At 49.5% G+C, this 14,532-nt stretch overlaps 1 protein-coding gene across 1 annotated transcript; it reads left to right on the forward strand.

The window, feature by feature from the left end:
• The first annotated feature begins 8,975 nt into the window (after positions 1-8,975).
• Positions 8,976-13,411, forward strand: F5B22DRAFT_24674 (uncharacterized protein). The gene is made up of 6 exons (XM_047969975.1): positions 8,976-10,023; positions 10,100-10,209; positions 10,263-11,798; positions 11,863-11,961; positions 12,020-12,640; positions 12,696-13,411. The coding sequence occupies exons 1-6, from the start codon at positions 9,274-9,276 to the stop codon at positions 13,015-13,017; spliced, it is 3,438 nt and encodes a 1,145-aa protein (XP_047836565.1). The 5' UTR covers positions 8,976-9,273; the 3' UTR covers positions 13,018-13,411.
• Positions 13,412-14,532: the final 1,121 nt, after the last annotated feature.

Below are 14,532 nucleotides of genomic sequence, written 5' to 3' on the forward strand. Positions count from 1 at the left end.
AGCACGGTGGAAATTGTTGCTTTCAGCTCATGGCGACATGGCGATGATATCACTGTGACCCGTCTTGTCTCGGCAACGTGTATTGGCTGTCCTACCTCGTCGAGCTTCTTTTTTTTCCTGCATGTCATGGACAAGCAACCACACAAGTATGTAGTGCGACGCAAACAAAAGTAGGTAGGTAGGTAGGTAGTCAAAAAAAAAAAAAAAAAAAATTGCCAAATGTGAACAGGCGGCGAGGCGTTTGCATGAGAAACAAGCGAGGTGCTTACGCCATTATGATACACTCTGAGGCTGATCGCGGGGAGGGAATGTCACCATCGCTCGGGACGTCCCTTTCCCCCGAATGGCGTCGAGGAAAGGCGGTTCTTCCCTGTACGTTGTATCTCGATTCGATGAGGCTGAAGATATGAGGGCTGGGTAAAGGTATGTTGCTTACGCAAAGAGTAGCAGATAGGCTATTATCTCCAGGAACACCTTGGCGTCACAGATACTCCATCGATACTGCATCATCTCATACCAAGTATGGTCTCGGCGCAAGACTGCTTGCTTGCTTGCTTGTTTTTAACTCCCATTGGAACAACTGGTCTGAACGTAAGTACACTCACCGTCTTTATCATAGGTGGCGGAGGTTGAAGAGATGATGTAATTGCCCCAGGACAGGCATAAAATAGAACGCCGCTCGTTACTAAGATGGTTTCAAGCGTCGCGCAGCACAACCAGGGAATTCCCAGTTTGGAGGCGCGCTCGGACCGTGCCGTTTATAAATTTGTCAAAATGTCACGTTTTTTTCTACCACAGCCCATCTACCTGCTTAAAGCACTGCACGCAATCACATAACAACTGGCGGTCCGGGGTGTCACTTGTCACGCGGGATGGCATTTTTCATACTTAAGGCTGAAGCAGGGGGGATGGGTTGCGCTATGGGAAGTGGCAGGCAGGCAGGCAGGCGAGGTGAAGAGATGATAAGAAGAGATGGAAGATTGAGGATAAGTATGAAACGGGAAACTCGGTACTGTAAGGAACGCGGCTTTCTCACACTATGTACTTTCGTCGAGAGGCATGGTATGTAGTGTACAGAAGCCTGAATACACGTAGACGAGACGATGAGTAGACGTTGTTCCTCAAAGTGGTTAGAAGGCCAGATGCGAGTAATGGATTTGGAGAAGTCGAAATCATCATGACTTGTCGTGTCATGTGGAGTTTGCATAGCTAGGGCTACAGTGCAGCGCATTAGGTCTTATTCGAGCAACCAGCAAGGTAACAAACCGTTTGCTGAAATGAGCATTGGGCAAAAGTGCTGTGCCGTTCGTTTTCCTCTGTTGGTGGCCGATATACTGTACTGTACATTCGCTACCTATTTCGGCAGTATTTGGGTTTCTATTGAAGCAGGTTTTTGTATCGTGAGGTGTTAACCCCCTCCCAACCCAACGTGTGACTTATAGTAGGCAGGCCATCTTGTGTCCCTGTCGAAATTACAGATGGCCATGAGTTTCCGTCCTCTTGGGTCCTGGGATGGCTGCTCATTGGAGAAACCCCTGAAATGGACAGGGAGCGGGGTCCAGGGATCGCCATGAGGAAATGGGTGGTGCGCACCTATCCAGGTTGGCTTGTAGCTATATATTACATGAAATAGGTCGGCTGCTTCGTGTTGCTGCGTATTCACTGTCACTGTGAGGATCATGGCACCTTGATTTTCTGGGTTGCCTACCGGTTTGTGTATGATAATATCGTGGCTCTATAGACTATAGTACTGGTGGTCGCAGTTTTGGCCGCAGTACAACTACTACTTACCGTTATTGGAAACTAGTGTCAGCCAGTCAACAGCGGGTACGTGCTAGACACAGTGTTAGGAAAACACATCGAGGTTCTGCATCGTGTCACCGTGTATATACCGTATAACTATATGAGCGTACAGTAGTGCAATGTATGTCAAATGTCTAGTTCGCAAGGATATGATCTTCTGGGCATAGCAACGTCGACACCACGACTAGTAAGATTACAGATACAACAATAATCTCGTCGCTAGGTTTTCGGCTTCTCGGTACACGGGTGATTATTGAATATCGGACTAAAGGATTCAATGTGATAGGACTGCGCAAAGAAGATATAGTTGAGATATGTTTCAGACAAGTCAGGGTTCTTTTCAAACCCCGATCACATGACTTACTCATAGGCAGGGGATGTTCTTCACTCAGCGATCGTTTTATATGTACATTACGTGTACTCCGGATTTGTACCTAGAGAGACATGTTCAACCAAACTATAGTACATGGAGGCTGGGTAGTTTCAGACTACGCTTTGTGACGTCTGTTGAAGATCTTTGCGAACGTGATGTCAAGACAGTTTCACTCTAAAAGCTGATACTAACTGAATAGGTATGACCGCATCGGCTATTTCGGCAGACGAACACATCTTCAGACGGTAGAAACCTAGGGGGTGCCTGCTAAAGTCTGGCCAAAAGTTCAAAGTATCGATGATATACCAATAGTTACATTTACTTGGTATAAAATTCTAGAACCTCTACGCAGCCCAACCAATACCGCCTATTGGATTCGAGGCTTGCGGTAAAGCAGAAATGGGGCAACAACGGATTACCAGTAGATCATCGAACGACGCGCCTTAACTCCGATCGGGAAAAAAACAAACCCGTTGGCCTACAAGTGAGAATATACAAATAGGTTAGTGCATATATCCATGTACATATCTGTAGATAGGCCAAGAGCCAAGAGAAGAGAGGAGGAGAAAAGAAATTATATTATCGGCCTTTGCTTTGCTAAGCTGGGTATAGTGTACAGTATTGCAGAATGCGGGACGTGTACTTACGCCCAATCCCGGGTTAGCCCAACTGTACTCTGAATATCCCAGTCTTTACATGTAAGTACGGGGCGTTGGAGTTCCTAATGTACCGGTAGGTCAGGTACCTCGGGTACATAGAGGTAATTTATGTTATGGTACTTACATAAACTGCGCATAAGTCTCGCACTTCTGTATCTATCTGGGGATTCTAGTTTGCTCACGTGGTTGACGGAGCATGCATGACTAGGTTACCTAAAATTTGACAGCCGCCCGAAAGTGCCCACCTTGGGAAATCATCGTCGCGTGGCGTGGATAGGCGGCTATCGATTTAGCTAGCTATGGACATGGTCCGTGGCCTCAAAGTAGTTGCCCATACCAGTGGATGGCAATGTATATGTAAGAACATGGTGGTATGTCGATTAGGTATTTCTTGCGCTCCATGTTCTCCCAGCCTTAGTTAATGTCGCAGAGAATGGTAAACTCCGTTGTGTCGAAACATGGCGCCGTATTAGAAAATATAGTAGATACGACTGCGTCAGTCGATAGCATGAAGTAAGACCTTGCGACGCGCTTATTTACCTGACGCGTATTTTGTGTAATCGAAGATCCGCGACAGCTAGCCTTGAATATCAGCATACCTTAGTTCTGAAGATATTTCGCGCATGGCAGCTGGTTACAAACAAAGCAGCGGCAAGATCTAGCATTCCCGGCTGGTGCGACGTTGTCTATCATTGTTCCACGCCACGAGCTACAGTCACACGGGGAAGCGCGGGCAACGGTGTACAAGAGTATAATCCAACAACTCGGGGTCTCGAGCAATCGTGTGCTTGTGACACCTCTAACATGTTGAGCGTAAGGCCGATGGCGTTATCCCCCCGCACCGTCAGCCCTGGATACAGAATATGCGGTATGAGAATAGGCTGAATCCTGGCGGATTTACCAAATTACATACTGCTGTGGTGGCCGAGGCGCAATGCTAACCATCGACACTCGAAGCATTAGCAACAACAGAGATCGCCTTTCGATCTATGTACCACGATCTCAATCTCAAACGTTCGCGCAACGTAATCGAGAGTATTTCCTTTTCTGATTGAACATGGTGATGAGACGTTAGCCTACCTACATGCAGCAGTGCTGTGTAGCGCAGACGGGACATTGTTAGCCGAGCATTTCTATTTAGGTGTTGTAACCTGGGCTGATGCTTTTGATTCGTTCGAGTTGCACAACCGCATTGATCCTTGATGCCGGCTTTCTTCGTATGGACTGAAGACCTCAGGCTGCATATATACCTAGTACATGTAAAGTGTAAGTAGGTATGTACTTCCTGCGCTTCGATGGAGCCTCTCTTTTGGATCTCGGAGCTAGTGGTGGTGGTGAGAGATGATCAATCAGATTTTCTCTCCAGCTCCTTTCGTAAAGCCCGATCAGAATCGCAACACCAGACGCAAAAAGCAAAGGACAGCGAGGAAGGAAAAAGAAAATAATAGAACAGCACAGGGCAGAAATTTTCTCCTCGCCTTGGCTGTTCTCGAAGAATCAAGCGTTTTAGGGCGACCGGTGAAGCTCTACTGCCCATCGCTCGTGGGCTGTGCTGCGATCGATCGTTACAGATTCTTTCTTGGCCATGCCGTTGTTGCGCGATCACGTTGAATATATTTGAGAACTAGTATATAGATTTTACAAGCGATATCCTTGTGATCGTAGGGTTTTCTTTCTTTCATAATGCACACTGACGCCTGCTTAGCTGTGTATATACGTCTACACAAACGAGAGGTAGCACCGGTATTCGGAGACAATCGTCCGCTCCACGTAACATCGTCACCCCTACTTCTCAAAGCGGAGTTTCGAAACAAAACTCGATCTTCTTCCCTGGCTTTTCCCTACCCGCAGAGACATTGGCATACTTAGTATGTGGGGAGAAGGACTGTGACTCTGCTCACCGAGTTATGCCGAGATACTGTAGGTACAGTACCTAGATCAAAGCGTTTTGACATTTCAGCGTCTCTTTATGACCATACTTACATAGACACAACAACCACCTTACGAGCTAAAGATTTACTTTGAAATGCCTCATATCTGGGATCATGCAGGTGGTCTGATGTTGTCGAATTCGAAGGACCTTGGGGTTGCAATAGATATGCCGCCCAAGCAAAGTTGTTGGTGCAAATGCCCCCTCTATCGTCCAACCAGTGGAGTAGTACAGCAAATGTGGTGCTTTATAGTGAGTGATGTTATCCATAGCTTATCTCCAAGAGGACCCTGAAGCTAGCACTGTGATAACCTTCGATGTTGGTGGTGTATCTATCTACCTATTCGCATCCAAATTGGAGAAATGCCTGTGTCTCCAACGACAATAAAAGGGGACCAAGCGTGAGTGACGGGCCCTCAGGGCCTTCTCGCCAAGTTTTCCCTCAAGTCACTTACTCACCTCCACTTCTGGCTCCCGTCTTCATCGGCTTTTGTGCCAGCTATTGCGACAAGTTGGAACGGTGTACATACACTACACTAACACCAACCTACATGATGGGATATCTGTTGTTGGTGGGTAGTAGTAACAGACGTTGCTCCTTTGCAGCTAACTACCGTACAATACCACGGGCCTCTGCAGACCTCATATGTCAGATCCCCCTCTTCCCCCCCACCAACTACTACCTGGCCATACCGTACCAAACAAAAGGCACTGTTGCAACGCATATTTTCACATGTATAAGTGCCGCCCAGGAGGGAGCGGCAGCGGTTGTTCTAGCCTTGTCCAAAACCCAGAATGCAAATCTTTTGCCATATGAAAGGCTTATGTTTTGGCAGCCCACTGGTATATCTATCTCTTGTACATACATGGAGGACGCTTGCAAGTATGAATAGCGGAAGAGGTAAATCCACTTGGCCGGCAACATCCCAGAGTTTGGATAAGCAGCGGCTTATCGATTTGGGGATCCAACGCCAAGTCTCTGGGAATTTCCACCATTCTGGTTGATGCTTTGGATAAGTGCTATTCCCATAACAACGATGCTGCAGATGACAAGACACCCTTTGCGGAAACTATTGCGTATACAGCCAGTGTTCGCCTGAGATTACGAGGGATGGTTATTCACGTGCAGCTTATATCCCGAAACTACAAAGTAAGGTAAAAGAGCTCCACACGATAAACGGAGCATGATCTATTCAGCTTTGCCAACAGGCCAACCTACGTACCTACCTCCACACCTACACAAGCAAACTGGACTTAAGTAAAGTAGAGAGTCTCCATGTACTACCTATATGCAAGTTAACAGCCTGTTGAGCGGCATTGCATGTCTGTTTCAGAACTCCTGCCCAAGCATACCAACTCGACTCCTTTGGTAATTTGGCCGTTGACCTACCTAGATGAAAGAAGACCCTAACCGCCCGAATAGGTAGTCGTTAAAGTGCAAGCTGCGCTGACCGGCCCCAGTAAACAACGTTCATATCTGCCGAACTCGACAGTTGTCGTCAGCAGTGCTACTCTGCTCCTGTACGTACGGGATTCGATCGCAGTGTACTGCTAACATACAGAGGCTGTTGTCAGATAATCACGTTATGCGGATCTGTCATCGTGGGGAAACTCCCACAAGCTGGCCAAGCACCTATAGTAGGTTCCTTACCTACTTATTCGGCGGCATTAGACGGGAGATATGACGGCAGTCCCACCCACGATCCGACATGCTGAATAGTGTAGGTAGACAAGACATTCATGTCGGTAGGTACGGTACCATCCATACCTACGTATGTACTGTATATGTGTGATGTAGGTAGGTAGGTAGGTAGGTAGGTTGGTCAAGTCAAGTCAATAATAGGCCTGTTAGATTGTGTAGGTGCCCAATTACCAGGACGTATGCCCATCGCTGTACCCACGGCCGAGACGACTGTGGTCGCCGTCGCTCGACCGCCGCTGGGTTCCTGTCCTGTTCAACCTGGACTCACCGCTTCTCATTCCACTGGCGAAAGCAGCGAGTCAAGAAGCAACGATAGATATGCCATGCTGCTGCTACTGCTGCTGCTGCTTTCACGTGTCCAAGTACTGGCGACTGGCACTAGTGTGTGCTGAGTAGGTAGGTAGCATGCGAGATGGGGCGGGATAGAGCTTGGCTTCAATTTGAGAAGAGCACCGCCAACTAATTCATAGTATCTACTATGTATGTATGTAAGTATGTACATTGTATGCTGATCTATGGATCTATCTATCTGCTTACAGTACAGGTAATGCTGCTTGCCTCTACTCTACACCACCAGTCAGTCCTGTCTGTATAACTATAACAAGAGCTTAACATGGATAAGGTGGTGACGAAACCGTTTCTTTGATCAGCTTGGGTACCTGGTTAATAACCACCGCTGGGCCCGGGCTAACTGTGTAGGTAGTTTACCGTCTATATCCGTCTCTGTCCGTCTAACCTCGGTTTCCCACAGTATATGCAGTCACACAGTCCCTCCGCCCGTTCTCAGATCAGTGTCTGTGTGTCTGTGTGTCTGTGTGTCTGCGTGTCTGTGTGTCTGCGTGTCCGTGTATAGAATAGTAGTACGGTAGGTAGTACCTGGGGGGCTCGACGACAGAGGTACATAGTACAGATACAGGTACAGGTACAGGTACAGTAGGTAGTGTAGGTACCGATGAGATGGCCGCCGAACCCCCCCCCCCTCCCCTCCCCTCATGCCGCCGTTCTTATCCTTGACCGTCAATCCCTGCTCCAGACCCTACCAGCTATCCTGGTCGGTCAGTCCTGCGTGATCCCTGCCGCCTTTTCTTTAGGGTGGTAGCCAGAGTAGCTCCAAGCCAAGGACTGAAGCTTACCCTGTTCATGATACTTGCGATGCTCCATACCCCTTCGTTCCCTCTCTTGCCAGTCTCTGCCAGGCCCAGCGAAGGCGAGGCGAAGCGAAGCGAACCTGCTCTGCGGTAGACCACACAGTCCTGTCCTGCCCTCGACCGAGTACACTCTACAGTAAGTAGGTAGGTACTGCTAACGAAGAGCCATTCTATCCCATCATTCCATTCCAGGCTCTAGGGTCTCCAGGGTCTCCGGGTGGATCAGCCAAAAGGCAATTCCCAGAAGCAATGGGGAGGGCCGAGTCATTCTCGTCGCCAGCAGCCAGGTACCCGACAGCATAGGTACTACTTACGAAGTAGACCAGCTAGACAAGGGATTTCTGCTATTCTGTGCTATAATACCGTTACTGTGAGTAGTACAGAGAGGGTCGCGGTGCGGTACAACTGTCGTCTCCCATCGTTGCATAGATCTGCTCCATCACTAACAGTGCTTTCTTTTTTCTTCCTCGCCTGCTAGGCTGCTGTTACAGTTGTCGTTGTTGTTGCTGCTTTGGCTCCGCCACATCTGCCACGATATCGCTGGCCCTACCTAGCTTAATAGACCTGTCCTGTCCTGCCTGCATGCATGCATATATACAGTACCGTCCGTACCTACGCACAACCCTCCGTTCGCCATACCTAGATAGCTTTGGGCGGAGAGGAGCAGTTCTTCGACGTCTTTGCGTGTGCAAGTGCGAGCACAGCTACGGCGCCATCCGGATGACATAGGTGCTTGCTGGGACCTCTGCGATCTACTGATATCTGTACTAGCATGCAAGCGGCGACTGTATAATCCACCTCAGCTGCCGAGCTTCTCGTGGACCTGTCTCTGCCCAACTGCGCGTGCGCTGATCTTCGCGCTACACCTTTCGGCTTGGGCTCAGGCACAATTCTGGTACATATCATATCACAAGCTTGTTCTGCACAGTAGTAGGGCTCTGCTCCATCCAATAGCACGACGGTGGTGCTACCTGGGATACATCGCCGCCAAGCTACGGTCATACCGTAGTGTGGCGGACTAGAGGGTGTTCATTCAACGCGCCTGGACAGGGGACCTGCGATACCTGGGTACGTAACGAGTGGACTAGAGTACCGAGCCGAGTACTAACAGCACAGAGGAGTGACAAGCCGGCAACATCGTCGTCGAATTGTGTCCAGTCTCAGTCCCCGTCTTCGTCCGTGCTTGGGATCCAGCAACAAGTATTCCCACTGCTTGCCCATCCCATCGTCATCACTGCTATTACCATCGCAACCGCTACCGTAACGTATAACGTACGACGACGCACTATACGTTGGCTGCCGGCCCATCACCATATCGCCGCCGCGGCCCTCCTCGTTCTCCGCCAGTAACACCTGCGTACTGACGTCCTACCTCTCACGTACTCCAGTACCGTCTACGGTACTCCTGTACTGCCGCAGATACTACGCCAGTACTTGCTTGCCCGCAGTGGGCTTCATACGCAAATCATAACCTCCACTTCCTAAATTGAGGAGTGGCCAACTACACACACTACTCAGTATCGTTCGCTCTCTCTCGCTCGGCCGGCCGGGAGGACCCTCGCACGCGTCTTCTTCTAGGTCCTCTTTTCCATGGCCACCTCCCCTGATCATAGTTACGTCGTTGTCGAGCTGACCCGTGCTTCTGTTTGGCCAACCCTATGACCGGTGTACTTGCAAATATAACCGCCAGTCTCCCAAGCATGGAACCTGGCGCGCACCCGAGCAAGCGACCTCGTCTGACGACTACGCCCTCATGGTCGAGTAAACTCCACGGCCAAGGCGTATCTCTTCCGCAGCCAAACCCTCCACACCACCCACCCGCCACAGGAGGTCCTCATCATCCACCACCGCCGGCTCAATACCAACCGCCGCCGCCGCCGTCGTTCTCTCGTCCGGCAGAACCTACTCTTCCACCCGCTCATGCTCACCACCCACCTCACGACGAGCGCCGTCACCACCACCATGAACACGAGCTTTATCCTCCGATCCAGGACACGCCTCGACAGCTTCCTCCCTCTCCAGCGCACCCACCTTATCCCTCATATCCTCAGCGCGACCCTATAGTGAAGCGCGACATCGAGGAGCAGGCTCTTCCCCAGCTGCGCCGTCCTAGTTCGACTGGTCACCCCGTCGACGGACTCCCTCCTGCACCACATGGTCCTCCCCACCCGAATCAACATCCTCCAGAGGACCCTCGCCGCCACATGAGCTTCGACAACGGAGGCTCGATGCCGCACTCGCCGGCGCTCTATCGGCCGCCAGGGTTGCCTCAAAACTTCCATGCTCCTCCACCGGCCCAGCAACCGCCGCACTATGATGGCCCTCATTATGGGCCCCCACCGCAGATGTATGCCGCCGTAGAAATTCAAAATGCCGGCACTAAGCGGAAACCGCAGCGGGCGTCGCAAGTATGTCCATACCTGAGTTTCTTTATATATATATATGTGTGTGTGTGTTCGGTGATCGCTAATGCTAGTGTTATAGGCCTGCGATAATTGTAGGCAGCTAAAAGCTAAATGCGACGAGACGAAACCATGCAAAAACTGTCGTGAAAAGAATGTCGAATGTAAATACAGGGATCCTCCCGCAAAACAGTAAGTTCACTAAATCCGGACTTAGGTGTCTCAAATGTTGACAGCAACATTAGACCAGATAAAGCAACAACAGATATACTAGAGATACTCAGTTTCCTTAAGGAAGAGATGTCTTCAATGAGCGCCAAATTTGACAAGTTTGATAAGATGGAGGCTCGGATGTCAATGCTGGAAAACATGGTGCATGGAAACCCGGGAGCCGCCAGAATGAAAGTAGAGTCTATTGAAGAGGACGACCAACACATCCTTCATCATACCCCACCGTTAGATGATAATAAGGATATAGTCGAAGAAGAGACAACCGAGACATCAACACCAGGGCTGACCAGTGTTATGGAACCGCCACTGAGTCTAAATGAGGCGCACGAGACGCTGCGGCAAGGAGACCACGACGATATTGAAGCCGAGCCTGGGCCGATGGTGCTCCCGGGCCGACCCGCTATGCCTCCGAACCATACCACACTCGCCAGTTTGCTATTAAAATGGCCCTCCATCAATAAGATGCTCAATCGCATATTACAAGACCAGCAAATTCGTTATGTAGAGGAATACCCAATTCGGGAAGAACAACAGAGAGGTGTACTTCGGATATTTGGTAGAGGTGAAGGGAATGAGTCCGACAATCGGACCTCAGATAAAGGCACACCACAAGACTTCAGCACGACCGATGGAGAAGACGCTTCTGATGTAATAGCCCCTACACCTGGCCCAGAGCTATGGGGTCAAGTTGGGAGCCCAGCACCGGGCTGGCCTGGCGATTACAAGGGAGGTGTGCTGAATCCTGACTCGAACCCTGATTGGGACCAAACCAAAATCTTGAAGTACGTAAAGAGTTTCAAGGAGAATATTCTCAACATGCACCCAATTATTATCCCCAAGGAGCTGGACGCCATGGTCAGGGTGTTTCTCGACCAGTTGCCCAAGTCCTCAAATACCGCTAGCGGCAATAAGTCAGGCAACCATTCGGCGGGCTTTATAATTCCGTCCATGAATTCGTCTGCGGCCATGCCTGAGGTCGGAAATAAGCGCAAGCGATCCCCAGCCGGTGATGAGCAGGGCCTGTTCACGAACTTTAGGAAACCAGGTCGCCCATACAGGAATGTGCAAAGTGCCCTTGTTCTCCTAGTCTTCGCTCTGGGAAAAATATGTCTTCACAAAGGCAAGATTCCCGATGTTGTCCACGAACCTGACGGCTTCTCGAGTAATTCGCCTTTAGTGCGCAACGGAGTCCTAGCGTCGCCTAGTCAAGGCTCACCTGGTATATTGCCCCCTTCGCAGTCTTCTGGCATACCCTCGCCTAAGGAGAACGATCGGGGTATCATGATGAGCCGCAGATCGTCTTTACAAGGTAACAATATGCCCTTCAGCAGAGCATCAGCATCGCACAAGCGCAACCTCGACGTGATTCCAGGGCTCGAATACTATGCGCTTGCATCTGATATTATGGGTGCGGGCTACGGTGGCTTTTGCCTGAAGCAAGTTTATGTACATATTTTGGCTGGATTGTATCAGGGGCAACTGGGCCGTGTGTTGGAGAGCTGGGAACACATTTCTACTGCCAGCCGGAAACTCCAAGTCGTACTACGACCGTAAGTCTAACCTCTGAGTTCTAGTAGCCGTCTTATGCTACTTGACGCTGACCTGAACGACTAGGAGCCTCGGTCGCCTTTCAAATCTAAACAAGTGCAACCCGCATTCTCGAAGAGACAACCAACTGTCCTTCGCTTTCTGGACATGCCTGCAGCTGGAGAGGTAAAACAGCTAGTTCCTTACTAATACAAACAGTAACTGTTGACTGACCCTTTTACAGCGACATATTGGCAGAATTACCACTTCCACAATCGGGCATATTAGCCTATGAATCCCAAATGCCTTACCCAAACACGGAATTTGCCCTTGAACACGGGTTTCCTCAGTACGTAACGGAAGGGTACTTGGCGCAATTGTATCTGCGGAAGCAGCTGAACAGGGTGCACAATCTATTATACGACCCGGCAAAGGACAAGCCCAGCAGCAACCATTACCAGGCAATGGAGCACCAGATCAATGAGATCCAGGCCGTCCTCAAAAGCGCCAGGAATATGTGGGTGCCTCCGGTATACCAATGGAACGACAATGACCCTCTCCCGGACGACATCCTTGCGGCAAGGCTTCGCGCCAAGTACTGGGGTTCACAAGTAATTCTTTACAGACCGTTTTTGCGAATGATCTTGGACGGTGAGGCGGAGACCCCCCCCGCTTATCAGAATGACCACGGTTCGCCTGATGCCATGACCCCCTCCGGCAATAACGCAAAACCCAGGCACGACCCTAGGACAATCGAGTACGCGGGCTTGGCAATTCACGCCCTCATCGAGAGTACGCGCGCGTTTCACGGCATACATAGGGAGAAGCGCATCATCATCACCAATGTCTTCGGGACAGCGCATGCGTAAGTGCAACACGCTGTCTATACATTATATTGAGCTCACTAACTTCTCATACAGTCAATGGGGAAATCTGTTGACGCTAGCGGCGTGCTACAGAGATGATGCGCTCCGCTCTTTCATTGAATCGGAGGTCTTGAGCGGGCTCTTTGCGCGCACCATCGCGTTCTTCAAGGAGATTGCTCAACCATCCAGTGCTCTCCAAAAGGATCTGAACATACTAATCAGTCTAGCAGTGGAGCTGGGTTTCTCGCACGACGAGATGGATATAAGAGCGGACTCTAGCTTTTCGAGTGCGACCAGTAACGCTGTGCTACCGCCCATCTACTCGAACAGCTACTATCGTGGGCCCTCTTCGCCTTCCATTATGAGGTCACACTGATTGGAATTCGACGATATCTTGCAATTGTATGTGGAAACTCTACTTGAGCATTGGTGGGAAAGATCGGTTAGCTCTGGGCTTAATCTTGCCGGATGCTCTTTCGCCAATGAGGCACTACTACCAACAAGGAGACGAAACAACACAAAACTGTTTTTCTGCAGTATATTCATCAATGCGGATGATACCCCTTGTGCGAAGCATTACTCTTTAGCGACTATTTGCGTACATAATAAACTGAACTTTTTTCAGTCTCGACTGGAGCAGAACAAGCCCCACCAAATATCTACGATGTCTGTATAAACATCCAAAAACAACCAAAGCAAGTGAACAAACAACAAGACGAACATGGACGACAGCTTTGTCAGCCCCCACGTTCACAATTTAGCATAACCGGCGCGCTCATTCTTAACCTAATCCGGCATTAGCGATCGATCATTTACAAATCTCAGTTCAGCAGTAACGTAGTGGGAGGCGATTGTGTGTGTGTGGTGTGTGTGTGTGTGACGCGGGATCTCTAGACGAAGGGCAGCAAATTGGAGCGGCAAGCATTCATTTTGAGAACCCCCCTTTCACAACGGGGACGTTCATCAGGCGTTTTTTATATCAACGGAGCTTGGATTGGTGTGGCCTTCTCGAATTCACCAGTTTTTTATTAATGCCGGTTCTTTGCATTCCAGAGGCCGCGGAGGAGATACCACCTTTTTCTCATTTCTACTACTGCTACTACAACTACTACTACCTACGTCGTCACTTCAGCATTAGCATACACTTGCGTTGCTATTCCGTGCTATTGTCGTCGAATTATCCGGGGAGGAAGGCGGGTTTCGATCTGGGTAACACAACAGCATACGGTGATTGACACAACTATGCGGCGCTGTATTGGTGGGAGGCAACATCTGTGAATTTTATTGTTCTTGTTTTTCCCCGTGTATTTGGTATATCTAACTTGTACATGACGTTCGTCTATCCAGTGAGTAGACAAAAGAAAAAGCCACTTAGGTATAATCAGATGAATGAGGAACAGCTCATCAGTTGGGTGGGTGGTTAAGGGGACAAGGGGAGGGAGTAAGTAAATAGGGTTTGGAAACATGCAAGCAGCTTGGAGAAAGCTCCCGCGAGAGAAATCTACATGGGACCTTTTCGAAAAACTCCAAACTTAAGAAGTTGAACACCTTATCCAGTTTATCAGGCCTGGCTCATTCACGGTCAAAAGACACCAAAAACCAAGTTGAAGAGGGAAAGATAAAAATGTGTGTATAGACCAATTGATTCATCATCAGTGTCGCTCCGGTTGATCAGCATATGCCACAAATGGAATGAACTGTATAAGGCGTGTCTCACCAATCTACGCCGACGACAATCGTGATATCGATGTGCTTCTATATGACGTCCTCATCAGAGGAGTTAGAAGAAAACAAACCCCTTTCATGACGATCCGGCGCTGCAGCTGGTTCCTGCATGTCATACCGAGCAATTCAGACTATATCATCAACATATTATAGGTCTGGAGCTCGC

Source organism: Xylaria bambusicola, assembly GCF_022495145.1.
Source record: "Xylaria bambusicola strain CBS 139988 unplaced genomic scaffold F5B22scaffold_1, whole genome shotgun sequence".
Lineage (NCBI taxonomy): Eukaryota > Fungi > Ascomycota > Sordariomycetes > Xylariales > Xylariaceae > Xylaria > Xylaria bambusicola.

Bases quoted from the DNA above. Each gene is read 5' to 3' on its own strand.
- F5B22DRAFT_24674 (XM_047969975.1), top strand. From the start codon at position 9,274: ATGACCGGTGTACTTGCAAATATAACCGCCAGTCTCCCAAGCATGGAA. The intron at 11,799-11,862 runs GTAAGTCTAACC...CTGAACGACTAG, and splicing joins CTCCAAGTCGTACTACGACC to GAGCCTCGGTCGCCTTTCAA. The intron at 12,641-12,695 runs GTAAGTGCAACA...CTTCTCATACAG, and splicing joins GTCTTCGGGACAGCGCATGC to TCAATGGGGAAATCTGTTGA.